This window comes from Perca flavescens, chromosome 4 (genome assembly GCF_004354835.1).
Source record: "Perca flavescens isolate YP-PL-M2 chromosome 4, PFLA_1.0, whole genome shotgun sequence".
Classification (NCBI taxonomy): domain Eukaryota; kingdom Metazoa; phylum Chordata; class Actinopteri; order Perciformes; family Percidae; genus Perca; species Perca flavescens.
The window spans coordinates 40296698-40321423 of NC_041334.1; the positions used below are offsets into that span (position 1 = coordinate 40296698).

General features: G+C 42.7%; 1 protein-coding gene across 2 annotated transcripts in view; it reads left to right on the forward strand.

The window, feature by feature from the left end:
* Positions 1-295: 295 nt before the first annotated feature.
* Positions 296-24726, forward strand: part of klhdc8a (kelch domain containing 8A) — a 50839-nt gene continuing 26408 nt past the window's right edge. For both annotated transcript variants that reach the window (XM_028574732.1, XM_028574733.1), the window contains exons 1-4: positions 296-664; positions 3735-3796; positions 19464-19888; positions 21207-21417. In XM_028574732.1, coding sequence (XP_028430533.1) covers positions 19724-19888; positions 21207-21417 — 376 coding nt within the window. In that variant the 5' untranslated portion in view covers positions 296-664; positions 3735-3796; positions 19464-19723. The remainder of the gene's footprint in view (positions 665-3734; positions 3797-19463; positions 19889-21206; positions 21418-24726) is intronic.

The window sequence follows — 24726 nt, forward strand, 5'->3', positions numbered from 1 at the left end:
CCTATATTTGATGTCTGGCCTCAGGTTGCAAAATAATGTGCAGACTGGAGCAGTGTGTTAAACTAAAGTTATAAAAGTCAAAAGACGATCTGAATATAGAGAGCTTTCTGCTTGGCATCAGGATAAAGCTTAATACAAAACAACAAGGCATTCCTAGTTACTTTTAATTAATAGGCTAGATTAAATATTTTATTGATTTCATCTATAAAATATAACCTTAAATCGACTGAAAGACCAATAAACGCCCACTAACATATATCGCTCTCATTTCAAAACCACGGACTAGTGTCAGCCGGCTCCCCTTTACCAAATCTAGGTTACCACCACACACAGGCTGTCTGCCTCTACCTCCGGACTGTACCATCGCAGGGACGATGGACGCTAACTTATGAAAGCTGAAGATGAATACTTCATCCCTGACCCACATAATGGCGATATATGAGGCTCGGTGAGCGGACATCTGTCGTGTTTACAGCCCGCTCTTCCGCTGTGCGCTCCCGGCGCGCCTCGCCTCGCCTCCCATCTTCCTCCGCCTGGACCCGAACCCTCTCTCCATCTCTCCATCTCTCCTCCAGAAAGACCGAGAGGAGTGGAGGGGAAAGGAGAAGCGGCACACACCGAGAGAGGGGCGAAGGAAACGTGACAAGTAGCTCCAGAGAGAGAGGTACAGCCACGGACATGTTATCGGTCTTCCTGAGAGGCTCGAGCCACTTGACTACTGCCTCAGTTGAAAAGTAATGCCACTACTTTAGCTAACAGTATTTCGTTACTCGTTACATTTGGCTACGCGGTGCTCCGGTATCTCGTGAAAGTTAGCCTACCGTTTTAAACTTCGGATAGTTGATGAGACACGTAGTTAAGCTAGTGGTGCGATTCGGTTATTGCAGGATAATATTAAAACTATTCTAAAAGAAGGGGACACTTTATTTTGCCATATTGCTAACAGCGGTTTTAATGAAAGTAGCCTACAGTAGCCAACAGTAGCTAGCCTACATAAGCATACAACATGGGCCGGCAACTTCAGTAGGGATATGTTAATTACTATGTAACGTTGAATTCTGCGTCTGTAATAGTGTGTGTGTGTGTGTGTGTGTGTGTGTGTGTGTGTGTGTGTGTGTGTGTGTGTGTGTGTATGACACTGAGATAGCCTAATTGAAAGCCTCCATTACACATGTTGAGATAAACAGCAGCAGATGTCTGAAGGCTTCCTCCCATTGGGAAGACTAGGAACCTAAAACAACAGAATGATGGAGATACTGCAGGAATATTAGTGACATGATACCTCATAATACCATAAAGGGCCAGTGAGTGACACAACACAAGCAAAACGTGGTGGTAACATAGGGGGCAATTAAAAAATGAATATCATATACACTGAGTTGTCAGTTTATTAGTCCACGTACCACTAATACAGTCTGATACAACAGTCCTGCAACAGTCCTGACGGTTCTAATGTTTTCGTTTTTTGCTATGACTACCTCATGAACTGGCTACTAAATCAAAGTCTCTGTTTGGATGTTATTGCATTGTTTACATCATTTATCATATTTGAAAAGGTTTTTAAACTCCTTTGCCAGCCCATGAAATGATGATTGATGATGATGGCTCTATTGTTACAGTCCTTGTGACAATGATGACAGGGAATATAAAGACCATGCAGGCCTTATCTGAAAGGTCACTTACTCAATAATATTTTCCACACTTGTCTGTCTTCAGTCTGTCTAGTTCAGGCTGAGGCTGAGCACAGTTGTCAGGGAGGAAGAATGACATTTCAATGACTTCCTTTCTCCCTAAGGGGGAGGGGTGGGGATTGTCACTCTCCTCTACTGCAAAGTTGGAAACTCAACCTAACTTATAATTGCATAACAATATAAGGTATATATCTTCGGACTCCAGTGGCCCACATCAGATAATCGAAGGGAAAAACACGGACCTCAACTTTGCTCAATTTAAACTACTGTTACAACTATCCAACTATTATGATATCAATAACATTTGGTAAAGTTAGCTAACTACAGTATTGAATCTGAGCAAATAAGTACAGTTTTATATTTTAAAGCGGAATGAAGCAGATGAACTCCAAAATAAGATGACAGACACACAGCCTATTATCATGGCTAACATGTTAGCAGATATATATATATATATATATATATATATGTATATATATATATATATCTATATATTCAGTTTCAGGGCCCTATCTTGCACCCGCAGCGCGGTGCAAAGTGTCTTTGCTAGTTTAAGACCGTCCAGCGGCCACGTCGTTTAAATAGCAAATGCACCTGCTCCCATCTGTGGCCCATGGGTCTGCTGGTCTTACAGGGAGGTGTGTTCAGGTGCATTCTGGGTCTGCTGGTCTTACAGGGAGGTGTGTTCAGGTGCATTCTGGGTCTGCTGGTCTTACAGGGAGGTGTGTTCAGGTGCATTCTGGGTCTGCTGGTCTTACAGGGAGGTGTGTTCAGGTGCATTCTGGGCGTTCTGGTCTTACAGGGAGGTGTGTTCAGGTGCATTCTGCAGAAGATTACAAATAAAAACATTACGGTGCAAATCCTCCATCATAACATTTTGCGTGGGTTTCCTCCGGGTGCTCCGGTTTCCCCCACCATCAAAAACACGGACTAGGTTCTCCAGTCAGGGCCCTTGATTAAGGCACTGGCTCAGATCTGGAATTGGTCCCCGGGCGCTGTGATTGGCTGCCCACTGCTCCCTTGAGGGATGGGTTAAATGCAGAGAATGAATTTCGCTACATGTACGTGTATGTGACAAATGAAGTACCTTTACCTTATAACAGCAATGCTCCAAGGTCCAAACGCGCCTGGCTTTTAAAGGGAATGGGAGATGATCTCTGATTGGTTGATTGCATGTTACGCCCAAAACACACCTCTGATTGATGAAGACACTAAGGACAACCCTTTAGGACCAGGCACCCGGCACACAGACCCTTTTTACCGCCGTCTAAAGAAGTGGATTTGGACACGCCCTAAACACACCTGCACACGTGCAAAATAGGGCACTCAATGTGAGTTGAGCGTGTTAGGTCTAATTTTTAACATGTTAGCAAACAATTGCCTACTTACACTAGGGGTGGGGGGAAAATCAATACAGAATAGTATCGTGATACTTTCCGTGGTAATACTGTATAGATACACTGATTATAGAAATTGCACATTTGTTCTAGAATAATAGAATAATAAAATCAATTGCTTTTTCAGTCTACTCGATTGAAAGCTGAAGTAAGATGAACAAGCAGAGAAATTTATCTTTTTCGATTAAACAGATGTTGACAAAGTTTTCCTTTGTGGACATAATTTAAAGTTGTAAAAACACGCAGGCTCTGATGCCTGCAGTTAGCCTGACGTGGTCATACTCAGATTCTAATTTTGTGGGCGGGGCTAAGTTCGGCTGGCATCCAGGCTAGCTGGCAGTGCCACCGTGTAAAATGGCCATGGCCAAGGCCGGGGTTTAAGTGGTGTTGGCGTTCGGAGCAGAGAAGAAATTAGCAGTAAAGTTGTCAAGTGGTAGTAAATGTTAGGTTTCAGTTTGTCCATGAATAGATAAACACTGCAGCTCCTCAAGGCCCCAGTGAAGCTCCTGTGTCTTGCTTCCCTGCTGGGTGAAGTGAAGGGTTAGCCCTGAAGGCAACAGAAAGTCTCCCCTGTAGAGCTGCAGTGTTCGTGGGTGATAATGCTCTGTGCTGTTGAGTTATTAATGTTATCTTCTTGACTTCACAGGTAACTGAAGTGCAGTGCTGAGAAATCAACGAGGGCTTCCTGCCTGCGATTCCAACCTGAAGGTACAGTAGTGTCATTGATTTTCTCACCTCCTCATCTCTTCTCCCCATGCTTTCCCTTCCACTCCTCACTTTTTACTTCCTTTCTTCATCTCTTTTTGGCTCAGCAAGCATTGGTTACTTCTGTGCACCGTTATGTTAAACCGATGCGGTTTCGGTGCTGGCCTCAGTGTGACGTTAGCCTGCAATCTTTTCTCACGAGACAAACAGAATGGAGCTCCTTCCTGTCAAAGTTAGGAGGAAGTTAAAAACTGATATAACATATGTCTGTCAGTCAGTGCTGTTGGGATGACGTGCCATCTCTCTCTGTCGAGATGAGTGACATTTTTTAAATATAAAATTGGCAGCGGTGCTCCAAAGTAACAGTTTGATTGACGACGGGTGGTACTTACTTTATATCATTTCTTTTTAGTACAAAACAGTAAAAAACTTACATTTATTTATTGGAGAACCCAATTAGTTGTTTCTTTTAAGAGACATGTCCTATTTTCTCTGTTGGATATTTACTATAGCTCTTTAATAAAGCAAAAGTATCTCTAATCCGATTACGCCATTAATCGATGGAATAATCAGTAGAATGCTACAGAAAATACAACTACTACTAAAATAAGTGATAGCCACAGCCCTAGTTTGGATATTTAGTACATGAATTTCAACGTATGAATTATTGGTTGTTCCTATGACAATAAACCTGAACCTGAACTTGTCAAGTGAGGTAGTTTTGTTTGAGAGATTGGTAAAAAAATATAATGTACTATTTATTTTCAAGCATGGGCTACTTTCCCTGTTAAAGCTTAAGTTAGATGTTGAAGACTGTGTGCAACTAAGAATTACTGCATGGCTCATGAATTTATGGTTGCTCAGCAGTTCCAAAAATAAAAACAGCAACAAATTAATTTTCTCAGTAGACTTATAGTCTGGACAGTCCTTGTTTTTTCTCAACATACTGCATGCTAAAATGGTAGCATGCCGTATTGGAGCTGGTGATGTGCAGGGACACATAATGCTGGTGTTTATTAACTTCTTGTTGCTCAGCTTAACAATGCAAATAAGCATGAATTTGGGGTGCAAGATATATTGACTCAGTATCGTTATCGCAATATATCGAATGTGTCGCAATAAGCACTCAACATTGGCCGTGTGGCTTAGTTGTGTTTGATTTAGAGCTTGAAACGCTGTAATGATCAGTTTTCATTGGCCTGTTACACGTTACACATGCACACGGGTCCACTACGTGACAAACCCTATGGAGCGTACCACGTGTGTACATATTTCGACACAGTGACAGTGTGAATGAAGAAATAGATAGAGACAACAAAGGAACGAATCAGAGAAGCGAAAGAAAAGTTGTGTCCTGTTCTCTTTATTTATATATTTTATATTGTCCAATCAGTAGAACATGTCCTGTCCTGTAGACATGGTCCTTATTTATATATTCATGTTGGACCAGTCCAATATGACCGTCATTTGAAATAAACCTTGTGCTGTATTTGTTATATTGATGCGTTTTCCCGTAACTTTTGTAATTTTACATATGTTTAAAAATATCTAATATCGATATCGCAATATCACATTCTGTCAATTTCGTGCAACCCTAGCATAAATAGTGTACCAGACTGAAGGCGAGCTGGCTGGTTGCTGTGTATCTGTAGAACAGGAAGATAAAAGCAAGGCTGCATGCAGAATACACTGTCCAGACCTCCTGCTGTCTTATGATCCACACACACACACACACACACACACACACACACTCTTTTTAGGTGTTCGTAAATGCCGAAAAAATGCTTTCACTATCCACAAATGCTCTCACTCTGAAAGAAACCATTCAGAATTTAAAAGGGGAGTACAGCAAACACACACACACACACACACACACACACACACACACACACACACACACACACACACACACACACACACACACACACACACACATAAAAGCATGGTGCAGTGATAGAACCGTTAGGGAGTTCATCCCAAATCTGCTGACAGTAGATAGGTCTTGCCTTTCTCTTTCTCTATCACATAGTAATTACTTCTAAGGCTCCAGGGATTATGATGTCCCTATCTCCCCCCTGTAATAGAGCTTGTGCTCCATATAACCTGTTAGCTTTGCTACCAAGTCTCTATCACCCCCCTCATTAAGATGTCCCTCCCTCTCATTATGTCCTCCATGCAATATCCTCCATCCATTAACTTAGCCCACTTCTCCCACTCCTCACCGTTACTCCCACTCCTCTTTTCCAGCTTTCCTTTCCTTACGCTTCTTCCTTCTTTGCTCTTTTCTCCACTCAAGCCTTCACAGCAATGCCACACTGGATCAGCTCACTCTATATTGACTCCTACACAGCAGTCAGCGGAAGGGAGTAGAACCACTATGCCCTTAATATACGAGTGGTTGAGCCAGGGAGGGGGCTGTGCTTTAGGGACACAACACAGTACAGTGGAAACTGAATATACATTGTCCTTATGTAACCAAGCATGTTCTTTGGTGCAGGCACGTCATGTCCATGCACACATCAAGCTTTGTTTTCTCAGCTCTGCTAATGTTTGCTTTTTCCTAAGCGCCTGTATCTATTTCCGTCTTGTCTCCATGGCTCCTTGGCGCGGCAACATGCAAAATGCAAAATGCAGCCACCTCTTCTGATTAGCTTCTCAACTGCTCCCAGATTCTCAGATTTAAACTCATTAAGATGTTTGTTCATCTGTGCATCAATGTGCAAGAGTGCATGTGGTGTATATACTGTATATTGTTTTTTCAAAAAGTGGTTAAACAGTGACCTTAAAGGGACAGTTCACCCCAAATTCAAAATATATTTTTGCTTTTACCTGTTGTGCTATTTATCAGTCTAGGTTGTGTTGGCGTGAGTTCAGTGTTCAGGAGATATCGGCCGTAGAGATGTCTGCCTTCTCTCAAATATGATGGAACTAGATGGCACTCGGCTTTTAGTGCTCAATGCGGCAAAAAATACATTTGAAAAACTCAACAGCAATGTCTCTTTGCAGAAATCATGACGCCGTTACTCAAGATAATCCTGGTCCTGGTTGTGAGCAGTTTCATGTAGGGACTATTTTCTTTCTACCGAACTACACCTGCCGACCGCATCACTGTGCAGAAGTAAGGGTGCTCATGGACGAGTGGCTCGGGTCCGACATCGCTACCCTGGCGATTGATTTATAGCTAACCGATACTGCTAGCTCACCTAAGCTAGTTAAAGTTACAGCTCAGCTGAGGAGGATGCCATTAATGTCTACATCTAACCTTATAAGGTCTGAATCATCTGTATCTTCCCTCAATCCCATTCTCGTCCTTTTATTTTTGTACAGGCGGATAGATGGTCAGTGCGTTCATGTACTAGTGACATGAAAACCAGAGAAGGAGATGGAAATAGGTGCTCTGTTCTTTCCTCTTCAGCGTGACGGCACACTTGAGTTGCTACGGTGACAGTGTGCTCACTTTTATAGCACCTGAGCACAGACACATTCTGTACACACAAACACAAGACACACAGTAACACATGAGGACAACCATACCAAGCCGGGGGGCGGGGGGCTTTACAACAGCCTCACCTAAATATCAGCCACAACCTATTTAGTCTCAGCTCTCTCATTATAGGACCTGGAGCCTGCTCTTCCAGATTTAGCCTGCTAATTCACTTCATCAGTACCAATATGGACGCAGGAACAGCTGGGCTGGAGCGGTTGGCCAATTCAATATAGTGTAAAATATGTAAATGAAAGCACTCCCTCGCAGCAGCAGAGCTAAAATGAGCTCTAATGACAGCAGCAGGTCATTGTCCTGCTCTGGGTTGTGGCACCGTTATTCTGCTGCATTGGTCCTTCTTACCATCTTACCATCTTTGTCTTCTGATGGGGATTTATTGCAGATTTCGGTGCCACTGAAATGCCTGCTCTGCTCTCTGATGCTCTGAAACAGACGTTACGGGCAACAGGAGCATCGATGCACGCGACGCTAGTTAACATTATACTTGACAGCAGGTAACACTAGCCTACCGTTAGCCTACCGTTAGCTAGCAGCTAACGTTAAACGTTAACAGTGTGCCTGTGTTTCACTACAGTACACCGAGACGTAACAACAAACAACAAAAACAACACAAATGGTGCGTTCACTGAAACTGGTAGTTAAACTTTGTCGTTTAACAGCAGTCTACTGGTGTAATAAGTTATTGTTATAAGTTATTGTTATTACATTATTAATAAATCATTTCATTTTGACCATATGGCCTTAGCAATAAATCAGCCGTTCTTTAATGTCGCCAACTGTCGTTTTTATTTTTTAAATCGGTGTATCGGTTCAGGCACCGTTTAGGCACTGGGGCCGTTTCAAAAGTATCGCTTTAGCACCGGTATTGGAAAAAAGAGCTAGATGAGATTAGCAGAGAGAACTGCTATTGGCTCCATATGCTTTCTGGAGAATTAGGGGTGCTGTCTCTCCCTCTGGCCTAGTGATCCAGAGGTCAGCTCAGGCTCTAAGGAGAGTCTTCAGCTTTCTGCCCACTCTGTTAAAGCAGCATATTCAATTAATGCTGTCAGCGCCATTAGATCAGTTGAAGCTGCGCAGTCAGGCAACCCAGAGCTCCACCTAATCCTGGAGCTGACTAACGGCAGTACGTCTGCAGCTGCTGCTGGGAACAAGGCGGTGATTCAGTTGGCCAAGAGGAGCTGAGCGGTGGATCTGTCAGCCAGAGGGGCTGGATGTGTTCACGCTGGAATGTGTTGGATGTTTACATGGTGAAGAAGAGCTCTGGCGCCTTGAGGTAACACAGCTAAGAAGCCTTGTAAATATCATGTACAGTATACTGTGTTGGTCTGAGGCAAAGCAGAGAAAATGAGGCCCGCTGTCCTGGATATCTTATCCAAAAGTTCTCCTTTAGTTTGACATCAACTTCCTTTGCTGTAACCTAGTGTTTCTGCTCACTTTCCAGACTTCACCTGTCAATGAAACTGTGTAGGGAGTACTTGCATTTTCTTGAGAAAAGTTTGAGCTTCTTTACTTTGTCTGTTCATCCATGGTAGCTCTCAATGCCAATCTTCCTTCTGCTAATTCCAAAGAAGCAAGAAAACACATCAGTTGCTGTGCTTTGGGATAGCCCAGCAGCCAGCTGTTGAGGTGCTGCAGCAGAGTGACATGGTCACATACGTCACATTGCTGGCTTCATCAAGCTGCCACAGTCATGGCTTATTGTCATTCAAACACAAGTGTCTGTTATGGTTTTATTCAGACATGACACAACATTTACAGAAAGTGATGAGGGAGGGGCAGAAAGAAAGAACAGTGTTGTGGAAACAGTGGGAAGTCATTATATAAAGGGACCAGGGGTGTAGCGGCTCCGGAACCGAGACTGGAGCCGCAACGCAAACGTCCACATTTTCATATCGTGGTTCCGTCTTCTGTGTTGTGAATGCGGCGTAATGAGCTCCACAGAGACATGGCCGCAGGGTCCTATTCCGGACGCAAACGGACCATCACCGGCTTTCAGACAGTACAGGCGGACAGAGAGCTCGGTAGGAGCGGTAAGAAGAATGGAGGGGGGTAAACAACAGGTAGTGTAACTTTTAAAGAAAGCATCTGTATCCGGGATATCAAACTGTTAGCCGCAAGTCTCCGTCCATATTATCTGACGAGGGAATTTACTTGGGGCAACTTTGTTATTGTTTTTATCCCACCATCAGCTGCCGTGAGACACCGCCCGCGCTGTCAGCGCTACTACACAAGCAACCCCCCAGAGCTTTTAAGTGAAACTTTCCGCTGGCATTGATAAAGTATCCGTCTGTCTGTTTGTCGGGATTTACATAAGGGGGGTGGCAGTAGCTCAGTCCCTAGGGACTTGGGTTCAAGTCCTAAGACCAAAGTACAGAGTGTGGATTTTTAGCTGGAGAGATGCCAATTCACCTCCTGGGCACTGCCAGGTGCTCTTGAGCAAGGCACCGTACCCCCCCCAACCACTCAGGGCACTGGTCCAGCACTGGCAGCCCACTCACTCTGACATCTCTCCATTTGTGCATGAATAGGTCCTGAGCATGTCTGTGTGTATTTCAGGCCTGTGTGTAGTGATATCTAATTTTTAGAGTGCAAATTGTAATTTCCCCACTGGGGATCAATAAACAATAAAACAATAAACAGTATAAATAAATTAAATTAATCATTAACATAATGCTACGGCGAAATCAGCGCTCTGGGCAAAATTAGGGGTATCAAGAATTGTAATTGTGTTGTTATTACAATTATGTAATAACAGTGTGACAATGTGAACACACTGTAACAGTAGCAGATATTATTGAATGTTTCACAACCACTAACTCTGTCTCAACCACTGCCAGTTACAAGCTAACAAACAACAATACCATATGCTAACTTCACTGACTGATATGCTAGTCGCCCATTTCAGTGCACAACACACTCAACAAAAAGGATTGCTAACTAATACCGAATGCTGGAGTAGCTAGTTTCCTCTGCGATGTACGCTGAGGTTTGAGTGGCTACATGATATTATACAGTATTTCTGGATGTGACTGTGAGCGGTGTCAGTATCGGCATCACGTCCATGTGTCTTTATTTTACCACTGTTTCTCTCTAGCTCTTTAGAGTTCAGGTGAGATCACTGCAGGACCTTAACAGGCTAAACCTCAAAAAAGACAACAACACAGATGTATTCATATGCAAATGTTGCACGTAATTTACTCTGAAGCCTGCAGTGATAACAGTGCTTAGTTTCTGTCTCCCCCATGAGGACTTCTAAGTTAGGTTGTGACAAGCGTCTCATCCCACATGATGCAAGCCTTCTGTGATCGCGACCCACCCCCATGTAGTAGCTAATAGCCAAGGAGGACACAGAGGATTAAAAACATGATGGACTCTTCAGAAAAGGTAATTATCTTCACTCGAGTTTCTGCGCGTGAAAGTTGCCGGACGACACCATTTTCTAAACATAGCCATGCTGAGAAATCCAGAAAGAGTTGTGTGGAGCTGATAGTCTTAATTAACATTGTAGCAACTCAGATAGCAATAGCTTGAATGTAACAGACATTCATTAATATTAAAAAGTTACGCACTAAAGCATTCAAGTTGAATGGATCTGTATCAATAGCAAGTTGTTTCTATGAAATAGCTGGCCTGTGCTGAACTCAACCAAATTAAGCTTATATTATTACATTATTATATTACATGTCATTTAGCGGAGGCTTTTATTCAAAGCGACTTCCAATTAAGTGCTTTCAACCCTGAAGGTGCAAACTCCAGACAACCAGTAGGAAGTGCAAGTACATTAGCTTTAAATAAGCAAAACTACAAAGAGGCATGTGAAAGTGCAGCTTCAAGAAATACACACATATATATATATATATATATATATATATGTGTGTGTGTGTGTGTGTGTGTTTTTTTTTTACCATTTAGGAGCCAGGACAGGTTGAGTGATTAGTTCTCCCTCACTGTGAGGGGGGAACCAGCAGGTTGGCTGATGCAGAGCAGAGTGGGCGGGTTGGGGTATATGGTTTGACCATGTCCTGGATGTACGCTGGGGCTGATCCGTTCGTGGCCCTGTATGAGTGTAGTGTACTCTATGAGAGTACTAGTGTACTGCATGAGAGTACTAGTGTCTTGAAGCAGATGCGGGCAGCAACTAGTAACCAGTGAAGAGAGCGGAGGAGAGGTGTAGTGTGAGAGAACTTAGGGAGGTTGAAGACAAGTTGAGCTGCTGCGTTCTGAATGAGCTGCAGGGGTTGGATGGCACATGCAGGCAGACCAATCAGGAGGGAGCATGCAGGCAGGCCAATCAGGAGGGAGCATGCAGGCAGGCCAATCAGGAGGGAGCATGCAGGCAGGCCAATCAGGAGGGAGCATGCAGGCAGGCCAATCAGGAGGGAGCATGCAGGCAGGCCAATCAGGAGGGAGCATGCAGGCAGGCCAATCAGGAGGGAGCATGCAGGCAGGCCAATCAGGAGGGAGGATGCAGACAGGCCAATCAGGAGGGAGCATGCAGGCAGGCCAATCAGGAGGGAGTAGCAGTAGATGAGATGACTAGAGCCTGAACCAGAACCTGAGCCACCTACTGTGTTAGAAGGGGACGTATCCTTCTGATGTTATGTAGCATGTATCAACACGATCGGGTGGTTGCAGCAATGTTGGCAGTGACGGAGAGTAGCGGTCCGGGTGGGGGCTACCACAGAGTTGTCGATTGTTATAGTCAGGTCCTGGGTAGCAGAGCCTTTCCCTGGAAGGAAAAGGAGCTCAGTCTTGTTAAGGTTGAGTTTCAGATGGTGTGATGACATCAAGGAAGAAATGTCAGTCAGACAGGCTGAGATATGTGCTGCTACTTGAGTTTCAGACTCAGGAAAGGAGAGAAATAGTTTTGTTAGCTTGATTGAACCTAAACAGTACTGATTGTATCAGACTCAGGGAGGTAGAACTGCTGCTGGAGCTCTGGGGGATGAATGGTTAATGGTTAAAACCAGGCCATGTGAAAAGCTGTTTGTCTGATAAAGCTTAGGTACCATCCTCTGCATTTTCATACACACGCATGGACGCACGCATTGCACACACACACACACACACACACACACACACACACACACACACACACACACACACACACACACACACACAGTCTAATTAAATACAAGTCAATAAATGATCCCTTGCCTGCATCCACAGAAGGAGAGAGAGCGAGTACAGAGATGGTCAGTTGTACACCAGGAAAAAGCACCCCAGGTGTTTTATCTGACCTCTAAATAATTGAAATAGGTAACTGCACAAAAATAACTGGTGGTTATAGAAGCCTTTTCCAAAATCACAGTCCAACCTGTAAGAAAGACTTGAAAGGAGGATAAAAGGAGACTGAGGAAAAGAGGTTGTTAAAAAAACGTGAAACCATACAGCCATTATCCGGTGACCCTATGCGCTCACTACACAATTTGCAAATTGCGCAAGGACTCTGCCTCCCCCATTCGGTCGCATGTAACCATGCATTCATACTCTATACACGTGCACAAAATGAAACTCTGTGGGGGCCGGTCCAGACAATGAATGGGCGTGATGATTTCAAAACAAGACAATGGTTATCTAGTCTCTCAGTCAAGGTTTAGTTACAACTCTGGACTCATGCAAGATGGAAAGCAATGGATTGACATGTACTATTTGTTAAATATTGAATCATACTGGGCAATATGGATCTCTTAGTAAATAAGAAACATCAAGTATTTAGCCAAGCCATAGTATAAATAGTATTTTATATTTAAAAATGTATAAAAGAAAATCTGAGTGATCCAGTTTGAATGGGTCTGGTGCAGCTGATAAAATTAATAATAGTTTTTTAGATAATAACTTTATTATGGCAGTGTAATACACTTTGGTGTCATGGTTTACAAGGCTCACGGGTCAGGCAGGAGGGAATTCTGCATGGTGCCCCAGGGAGGTCTGAAGTGTCCCAGTAAGATATTTCAGTGAGTCAGCATGCACAATACCAGGGTCTCTCCTAAGTGGAATGCAGCCATCAGTAATGGTTTAAAGTGATGGTTCGGAGTAATTTCACCCTAGGGTCCTTTGCACAATGAACTCGAGCCAAACACCCCCCCAGAAGCTTTTTTCACCTAGTTCTAACATTGGGAGAGTTAGCGTAGAGTAGCGTTATCAGCTGAATAGCTTAGCGCAGGGGCTAATGGATCCGCAGTGTCTCTTAACATTACCCCACTAATAATGCCCGAAATGATACCAAACGTCTACAGTAGTACAAATAGGTTATGTACTCATAAAACGATGGATTGTAAAGTTTGTAAGTACACCAGAAGTTTATGTAAATAACACTTGTCTGCTGGCTTCTGCTCTCTGCTGTTGTTGTTGTTGTGCGCTATTCAGCTGATAACGCTACTCTACGCTAACTCTCCCAATGTTAGACACAGGTGAAAAAAGCTTCTGGGGGGGTGTTTGGCTCGAGGTCACGGTGCAAAGGACCCTAGGGTGAAATTACTCCGAACCATCACTTTAATACCAGGGCCTCTCCTAAGTGGAATGCCGCCATCAGTAATGGTTTGACTACACCTGTGCTGGTCCTACTATGACATGTCAACATGTCTGCCGTGAAAAAGGTCTATAGCCAGGATTATGGTCATCACCATCCATAATTTCAAACCTCATTGTATTGTATATTATTGTATTGTTGAAACCATGATGTGCATAAATACAGTTTTAAAAGATTATCCTGTAAAACAAGCTGAAATAAACATGTTCATGTTAGGGATTTTGTTGCCATAGTGCACTCCTAGACCTTTCTGCTGTATGTTGAGTTTGGTCTCTTTCTCTTTGACAAATATTTTCTATTTTGGTCCACATTTAAAGGGGTACTTCAGTGTTTTCATCTTTCATGAAATAGGGGGACTCACAAGGGACAGATTACAAAAAGAAAGGTCAATATTGAATTACCAGGGGGAAAGAATCCTACATTTCCCACAATGCAACTCAAAATCATCTCTCATTAAACCCCTTCTGCCTGTTAAACACCCATGTCTTTCAAACTTCCGTCGCTCAGGCTGTCTGCTGTATATTTGTAGTCTCCGGCCCATGCCAAAATCAACGGGTTTTTGTTATTGCAAAAATTAGTTGATCACTGCTAGTTTTGTTGTTTTGAGGACTTTGAGAAGCGCTATAAGTCTTATGCATTATTATTAGTAGTAATAATAATTAATTTGTTTGCCAGTTTGAGCTAATTACAGGCATTAATTACCTGTTGTTTAACGATTCCTATGTATGTGTATGAATAGGACTGCCTATCCAGCTTGTAATTCATGTATTTAGTTTTTCAGGCATCTTGTAACTATCTGTATTGGTTTCTATGGTAACGACCTAGATGTGTGTACTGTATGTACGCTAACTGGTGGTGTGATTTTCCAACACAACAAATACAACAAGCTGCCATCTAGATGGAAATGTGTCCTCTCAGTCTACGAGTCCTTCAGTGAAACAGACGACCTCGGTGAAGATTACTCACATTTCTCTCAAGTTTTGAGCTGTAAAAACTGTAAAACTACCAGCACTCTGGTTATCAAGGTTCAGGTTTTTGTGCTGCGAGTGATGCAAAGGAGGTTTCAAATGCGACTGACCCACATCTCTTTGTATTTTATAGTTATTATGTATCAATATATTGTCAATATTTCATATTCATGTGTTTTAATTGTACAGCTGTCATTGTCATCACTTTCTGAAAGCACCTTTATAGGGTTAGTTTAGCCAGAGCACTGAAGTAGAGCTTTCTTCATTTTTGCTTCACAATCAGATGCTCAGTCATCAGCTGATTGGCCACCTAGTCTGGATCAACAGAAGTACATATACAGGATAATTGCCTCGCCACGTGCCTCACGAGCCGGATGTCCCTCCCCCTCTGTTCGCTTCGGGAAACAACTAACTTCGAGCTAGCGAGCTACACGCTGAAAATGTCAAGTTATGAAGAAAATTTGGATGGTGCAACAAGGCAGGACTGCTTGGTTCTTTAAGGGAATGATTGTAAAGATGTACAAAGAATATGTTTGCTGTGGACAGTAACGTTACACACGGCGATACATTGGTTAGAGCCATTTACATTTAACCATGAATCAGCTAATTTAAATTAGCTCACATTACTGTAACTGTGAACAGTTATCTTCATATAATATCGTATGTGGCGTTTTCTTCTTGTGAGGTGCAAATGTTCCACCAGAACCAGTTCCTTCCTGAGACTATTTAGCAGAGCCACCGTCGCTGCGTCTGGAGCTCAGCGCCGTGATTGGTTTAAAGTAATGCAATGAAAGCCATAACATTTGAAATGTAAAACTTATTAGCAGACGTACCTTCTAATTCTCTTCTAATCAGTTGAACACATTCAATTACATTTGAACTAAATGGCATTTATATGAAACGTGTTATTCATGATACATCTGAAAACAACATTATGAAAAATTCATAATATCTGATTCATTAATGTGAGTCTTTCCTGAGGAAGAGTAATGCTAGATTCTTCCTTCCAGCTCTGATTAATAAGAGATTAACTCACATGCAGAGCAGTTGGATCCAGTTTAGTCATCTCAAATATTCCAATTTGTTGTATCAAATGTTATTAATGGCTGGATTTGGCTTCAGGTTAGCTTTTGCGTTCTCCCTTTTTACACACTGATGTGTCTGAAGTCCATGAGCAGAACGACCAACATGCTGAGTTCAGATGTTCCTCCTACACTACAACCTGTTTATCATACAGTTAATGACGCTTATTGTCATTCAAACATTGATGGAAGGTTGATAAGACGCCAACCAATGATGAGACATGACATGAAATGAACACGACGCTTGATTATGCTTCATTTAACGATGCTTTCTGTGGCTTTACATTTAGAGACAGTCAATGCAGTGAGGGAGCTCAGGGAGAGTAGCTTTGCAACCTAATTAAAAGTTTCAAGTTGGAGGCATGCTGATTGTAAATGACTTCAGATGATGCTGGTGGGCTCACTGTTGATCTCAAGCTGTTCAAGCAGTTAATTAAAAAAAAATGATGTGGCGAACCAAATCGGTTACAGATTGCAATTAATGCACTGTGTGAGCCGGGGCGGGAGAGAACTAGCCTGCCTCGTTAGCAAGCGCTCGCCTGCCACAGTCAGCCTATAGGAACGCAAAAGCTTTTATTTGTTTTTCATCCTTTTTCATAAGCCATTATTAACAGCAAGCCAAGCGATAGGCAATCATGTGCACAAGAAATAAAAAAAACAAAAGAGGCGCCTCTTGGGAAAAAACCTTACTGTTGCTATGGCAACCTACCCGATCACACTCAAGTGGGGGAGATTTTATTTTGAAGGACAGTCCTCTCTTTATATTCACCCTTTATTCCTCTGTCTGTGAGATGATCAAAGGTATGACAGGTAGATAAAGGGTGGCAGTAAAGGGGGGACAGAGAGAGGGGACAGGTGGAGGTCTGGAAGGAGGGGCGGTGGGGGCACGTGTTAAAAAGACATGTGGAGCTTTAAAGGATAAACTGCTGAGAGACTGTGTTAAATCACAGCTGGGTAATTTAACAGCCGTTACACGTTTACTTAAATCTCTCCGTGACCTCCTCCAAACACACCGGACGTTGTCAGTAATGACTGGTGCCATGCCCCGCTGTATAACAAGGCTGTGATACAGGGAGCAGTTAAGGTGATGTAGTCTGTGATGTATCAGAATTCGGCTTGCAGTGCATCGTGGGTTTATTCTGGATGCTTCCTCCCACGTCAGTGACAGACTTCCTCCCCCGTTCCTCGCTGGAAACTGTACGTAGGCAGGAACAGTGGGCTACGCGCAGGAAACAGAAAGCTCCTGAGGGACGACACAGGACAAAAACAACAGCGGCGCCCAACATCACAACGGCAAGGAAGGAAACTTAAACATGCACAACGCCGCGTCCGTTGGGTTTCACTAGTCTACAGCTGCTACTCATCTGAGCAGAGCGGGGAAGAGGAGGAGGTTTTAATTCAGTTACACATGGGCAGAGTGATGTAGCATTAAAGGGAAAGGTGGGTAAAGTCATTTATAGTCAGTGATCACATACTGCAAAAGTCTTTTAAGACTTATACATTACAATGTACGGTATGACAAGACTATCCCATACGCTCCCTAAGCAATTAGCATTATTCTTTAAATTGCAAGATGACACCTTGTAGCTCCAAGGCTTGATGAGTCACATGTCATCTTAAACACGTCTGACCAAACAATATTAACCTTCAGCGACATGAGTGAATTCTTACATGGAATTGGGTGTTTTTTAACGCAGAATGGTGGAAATGTGAGCTAAAGTTTCTCTGAGCTACTGATTTGTATTGGACTTTGAGTGAGTAACACGATAGTTCAGATAGTGAGTGTTCCCCTTAAAATAGCATAACATGCACCCACTGATAGTTACTATGATTTGAGCTCTGAATTTAATTAAAGAAATATTGTTAAAGTAGTAGGTATCAAATGTTCTGCAAATCAGCGTACTCATGTTTACAGTATTGTGTGTATACATGGGCTCTTGTTAGATTCCCGGCCTGAATTATAATCCCAGTCCGGCCCTGCCTAGCTCTGACATAATGCTTGTGTGAATATATATATATATATATAATAACAGAGGGGAACATGTAATTTCCCCTAGTGGGACTAATAAAGTATACCTTCCTTCCTTCTTCCTATCATTGCTTGTGTGGAAATTTCATATTTCATATGTTTTTGAGGACTTTGAAAAGCGCTATCCATTATAGAGTGTTTGTTCACCAATTACAGGCATCTGACTGTATTCAGACTGTAGGCCCATATTGATTCTGATGTATTCTGAGAGTACAAGGTGATTTATTCAAATTGTTTGTTTTGTCCAAGAACTAGTCAAAAACCCCAAATTAATCAATGTAAGTCAAGTACCTCCAAACTGTACTTAAGTACTTAAATAAATGTGTGAAGTTACTTTGTATCACTGCTGATGAGATTTTTCCACTGACCAACCCACTTTAAACACCCTAATATTCGTTTTACTGAAGATGTCGCTGAGTGATAACATCTTGTAGGCTACTGCTAAGCTACGTTCACAAGTCTTAACCCTTGTGTGGTCCTTCGGGTCCCAGTGACTCGAAGGACAACACAAGGTTATGTACTTCCTTTTACTTTGTTGAGAATTGCTCTCTAAACCCTGTCTCTTGTAAAGTAAGTAAAGTTTATTTCTAGAGCACATTTAAACACAGTAAGCTTGAAAAAAAAAATGTTCAAGGTTGACGGGAAGACAACAAAAGGGTTAAACACAGTTTAAGCTGACCAAAATGCTGTATAAACGAGCACTAAGGTGCTGGATTAACCCTTGTTTTGTCCTTTGGGTCACCAGGACCCGAAGGACAAAACAAGTCTTAATGCCTAATTTGGATTTTTTGCTCAGATCTGATTTTTTGTTTTGCTGTTGACATGACCTTTTAAAATGTGGCCTATATCAGATTCCAGAGTGAATTGTTTGCGGTTTCGAACTGACACGCATGCCCAAAAAAAACAATACCAATGACATCAGAGTGCACGCTGCTGCACTAAAGTTAGGGAGCTTATGGAGGAAGTCAGCATTTTCACTTTTATTTCAAAATGTTTGTGTAATGGCAGCCGTAACATTAATGAGCAGGTGCTGAGGAGGAGAAGAATGAAGAGAAAGAGAGACACATTGGCTATTTTGGCCTTTTGTGGGGTTATGGCTGCAGATTCACTGCAGAGGTCTGTGTGACCGGACGACCGATTTGCACGTCAGGACCGCTCACGGGCCTCCACCAGAGAGTCCTCTGGCTTCGCCCTGACCAGGCATAGTTCACCATCTTTCGGGTTCGCACGCACTCAGGCTCCTCCTCCCCGACTGTGCGGGCTAGACAGGCCGGTGGTGTGCCCGACCCCGAGGGACCGAGATCCCACCTCAGCCAGAGCGCGCCGGCCCTCACTTTCATTGCGCCACGGTGCGACCATCTGACTTGAGCGCGTTAGACTCCTTGGTATGTGTTTCAAGACGGGTCGGGTGGGTTGCCGACATCTTTGCCTGCAGTCTGAATGTAGCCTAAGTGGGTCCACTCTTATAACTCCACAGAAGATGCATACAAATGTGTTCTGCTCTGATCTGTATTTTGAACTGCTAAATCCATTTCCGCCTCATATCTTCTGCAGGGCCCTGCGTGAGGTGGCGGACCGAGGAGAGTTCAGCCGGGCTTTTAACTGATCCGACAGTCCTACAGCTCACCTCCCCTTCACCTTTCAAATTAAGAACCACCCCCTCACCCTGGGGGCCTGACTCAAGTCTCCCAGCTATCCCACACCTCCATCTTCTCAGCTTGCCCTGATTAATCCACCCCACAAAACTTCCCTGACTCTGGCCTCCTCCCTCACCCCTCTCTGCCTCGGCGAGTCTCCCCCGGGGTGCTGAGGCCATGGCGATACCTTCAGCCCACGAGTTTCACTGGCAGAGCCTGGCACGACTGCCCAGCGGCCGTGTCTACCACACTCTGTCTGAGGTGGGGGGGCAGATGTACATGCTCGGGGGCTGCGACGCAGCAGGGAGGCCCTGCCCGGCCCTGGAGCTCTACTCCCCCGAGGTACCAAACAAATGCAACATAGACACTGTATCTAATGTGTCAGTTTTTTCCTGACTAGGAATAGACAGTACATGACTGACAACGTGTTGTTACTATAGTGATGTCAAAGCAACAGTCTTTTGGTCAAATACTACTGTAAAATTTTAAGACAAAAAGCACAATTTATATTTTTAATATATTAACAAAAAAGCGTACATTCACACATACGCTCAAATGTAACACATCGAATGTTACATTTATCCAATGCACTAAATACAAAGGGGAAAATAAAGCTGGAATATATATACAAAAGATAATGTTCTTGTCTAGGGTTGGGTACCGAAACCCGGTGCTAATACGGCACCGGTGCCTAAATAACTAGTATCTACCAGATTGAGCAGAGCTAAAATGAGCTCTAATGACAGCAGCAGGTGATTGTCCTGCTCTGGGTTGTGGCAACGTTTTAATGCCGCATTGTTCCTTCTTACCATCTTGGTTTTCTGATGGGGATTTATTGCAGATAGTACATGGTGTGTTTATGTGTGCATAGTAGAGATGAGATTAGGGTGCCTAAACGACAGGTATCTACCGGACCGAATAGCAATGTGGATTTAGATGCCTCATTTCGGTGCCACTGAAATGCCTGCTCTGCTCTCTGATGCTCTGAAACAGACGTTCCAGACAGCGTAAAGTGTGACTGGAGAGGATTCCGACACCGGGATCTAACAGTCTGCAGCTGCCGTTGTCGGAAAAACACAGACGGTGCGTTCACTTGAAGTTGGTAGCCTAAGCCTCGGAGTGCATTCAAAGTTATTGTAAAATATCCTTTTCCCATCTGGTGGTGGTTTTTGTCGTTTAACAGCAATTTACTGTTGAAATAAGTTATTGTTATTACATTATTAATATATCTTATTAGTACTATAAAAGTATCGGTTCAGGCACGTATCGCCTTAGCACCAGCATTGGAAAAAACCCAAACGATACCCAACCCTATTCCTGTCACAGATCATTTGATTTAAATTGGAAATAAACTAGCTCTACATATACATAAAGCAAATCCCTGCACTGAAGAGGTACACTAGCCTAAATAAGAAAAGAAAAACTATAACTTAGGAAAAGTACACCCTCTAACACGTGGGAAACTTGCACACTCTCGAATTTCCCCACAGGGATGAATAAAGTATCTATCTATCTATCTATCTATCTATCTATCTATCTATCTATCTATCTATCTATCTATCTATCCATCTATCTATCTATCCATCTATCTATCTATCTATCTATCTATCTATCTATCTATCTATCTATCTGCCTGAATGCTGATTGTCCCTGTTTGCAGGGGGACCGCTGGATGAGCTTGGCACCCATGCCCACCCCTCGTGCTGGGGCAGCTGTGGCAGTGCTGGGAAAACAAATCCTGGTGGTGGGAGGAGTGGGAGAGGACCAGAGTCCCCTGAAGGTGGTGGAGATGTACAACACAGATGAAGGGAGGTGGAGGAAGAGGAGTGCTCTGCGGGAGGCCTTGATGGGTTTATCCATCACTGTTAAAGGTATGGACATATATCATAATTAGTGCCGTCAGTTAAATGCGTTATTAACGGCGTTAACGCTAACCCATTTTAACGGCGTAAATTTTTTTATCGCAAGATTAACGTTCTTTTTGGCCCAGCAAACTCTACCGGACCAAATAGCAACGCGGATTTCGGTGCCACTTAGATGCCTGCGCTTCTTTCTGATGCTCCGAAAACGGACGTTAGAGGGAACTGAAACATTGCCGCACAGGAGGCCAGTCAACACTACACTTAGCAGCAGGTAACGTTAGCCTACCGTTAGCCAGTCAACACTACACTTAGCAGCAGGTAACGTTAGCCTACCGTTAGCCAGTCAACACTACACTTAGCAGCAGGTAACGTTAGCCTACTGTTAGCCAGTCAACACTACACTTAGCAGCAGGTAACGTTAGCCTACCGTTAGCTAGTCAACACTACACTTAGCAGCAGGTAACGTTAGCCTACCGTTAGCCAGTCAACACTAGACTTAGCAGCAGGTAACGTTAGCCTACCATTAGCCAGTCAACACTACACTTAGCAGCAGGTAACGTTAGCCTACCGTTAGCCAGTCAACACTACACTTAGCAGCAGGTAACGTTAGCCTACCGTTAGCCAGTCAACACTACACTTAGCAGCAGGTAACGTTACCCTACCGTTAGCCAGTCAACACTACACTTAGCAGCAGGTAACGTTAGCATACAGTTAGCCAGTCAACACTACACTTAGCAGCAGGTAACTTAAAATGTTTACAGCTAAACGGTGTAAACACCGGACTGGAGCTGCCGTTGTCTGAGAAACACAGTCATGATGTTATGTTGCTCTCCTCGCCAGCCTCGTGGGGCATTCACTGTAATTGTAAAATACCCTTTTCCCATCCAGTGGTTGTTTTCATCGTTTTGAGCTCCTTTTTTTTTAGATCATCTATTTTTTGTTTTATATTTTTGAACATACAGAACAGACAAATACAATTGAACAAGTTTTCCTTTTTTAAATATATATATATCTTTTGGTTCAGGCACCATTTTAAAAGTATCGTATCATGTTGATAAGAGCATTAAAATGAGAAAAAATAATGGGACAAAAAGAAATCAAGGGACATTTAAAATAGATAAAAATGTGCGATTAATTGCGAGTTAACTATGACATTAATGCAATTAATCGCGATTAAATATTTTTATCGTTTGACAGCACTAATCATAATACGTAGTAATACTCTGAAAGACTGAAATAAAGCAGCCCAAACCCAGAGTTTATAAGTTGTGACTTAATTGCACACTAATACTTTAACATATAGGCTTGTAGTTGCCCAACAGTGTGGTACTGTGGTGTGTGCAAAGCTGCGAATATTGAGCGCTAAAAGGTGTCCTATCCAAAGTCTCTCTGGGAAAGAGATTTGTGCGTGTCCATCACAGGTACTGAAGTAGTCCGAGCCGAACTGAATAGGCAGAATATGGATAACACATCCACATCCGCATCGCTGCACCCAGCTGCCGTTACCACCAGATTACCACAGTGACACTTGAGGCCGTAATGTGGAGTATACTGAAGTGTATCTTGAAAGAATAAATAAATGTACTGTAGTATTTTTAACAATAAGTACTGCGAGATGTGCTCCAAATTATGTCAATCAAACTACACATTTGGAACCATATTGTCCAATATTACATTTAAAATCTTGACAAAAAAACAAAGACAAATGTTTATTTTATTTTATATTTTTTAGGCATTTTAGGCCTTTATTTGTGACAGGACAGCTTAGACATGAAAGGGGAGAGAGAGGGGAATGACATGCAGCAAATTTGTTTTTACAAGATTAACTAATGTGAGAATGAATGTTAAAGATTACTTTAAAACAAGTAACAGATTGATGGATAACAATAGTAACCATCAATAGTGCACAAACAAATCAAGCAGTGTTAGTCTGCATCCAGCCATCTTTGATAATACATCTTTTTGTAATCTTTCCAGTATGAAGGCATGGCATGCTGAAAACCCAGTTAGAAAAAAGTTTTTAATGTGGAATAAGGACACTACTTTAATTCTCTGACTGTCAAACAGTGACACAGCAGTCATCTACATGTATTGTACTGAGCATTAAGGTTACAAAAACAGATTTAGATTTTCCACCTTAGCCAGTCTGCCTTGGATTTCATGTTTATTGCTAAAAGTTACAGTTTAGTTTGTCAATTATGTTTTTTATCAACAAGCACCTGTGTGTGGAGGAGATGATCAGTTTAACTGCACTCCACGGTGAACACACTGCATGATTCAAACAGTTGAATACACTTCAATTGTAACCAAGAAGTCTTGTAAGAATGTTTTCCCATTTTCCCAACGGAACAATTCTTGTGCTCTGACACTTACATTTATTCTCACATTTTGGGGTTCAGTCCAGCAGTCTATAGAAATAAACTAAACTAAATCTTTTCAGAGAAGACTGAAGTCTTCAGCCTTGGATGAGTGCTCAGTCCAGCGTGCAGCGTGCATCTATCAGTGTCCGTGGAACACAGATAGATGCTGTACACACACAGACTTATTGGCGGCGTATAGGCGGTTCTCTCCATCTCCCTGACGAATCTTTAATCATCGGCCCTTCGCTTGCTGCTCATCCCCAGCAACTGAAAAAGAGACAAATAGTCTGACAAAATGATCAATAGGGCCAAATTTAAACAAATATGGTATTTTTGAATGGATAATCAGTCACCGATTTGACTAAATGATTTGTAGAATTATTATTTCCCAGATACCAGACAAAGAACCTCATGTAATGATCTTTTCTATTCCCCAAAATGAATATAAAGTATTTTTTTAAAGTAACTTTTCTCCCTTTTTGTTATTTATATAACGTAGATGCATTGAGGTTAGAATTTGAAGTTGAATATGTGTAATTTATATAGATAAACTTAAACAATTAATTAAAAAAAATGAAACGCAGGCTGTTTCCCTGCAGCTCTCTGTTTTTCTTCATTCTCACGCTGTGTTTTCCATCGTGTCAACACTCTCACCCACTTCCATTCTTATGCTAGAGGTGTCATGCCAAAGTGCCAGCCGCGGACTGCATTTTATTATTCTGCTGCTGCACTCGCTGTCCTTCCCACGTCTGTCCCAGTCTCATGCTTCATCACGAACTTCTCACCCAACTCTTTAGCTTAGCAGATTTTTTTAGCACTTCATAAAATTAGGCGCCAGGGAGGTGTTTCCATCTGCTGGGATTGGTCATCACAAACTAATTATTGTTGAGCAGGTTGTTATTGTTCCACATATATTTGCAGCATTTTCTGAAACGTTGTGATGTCCAGATATTTAACA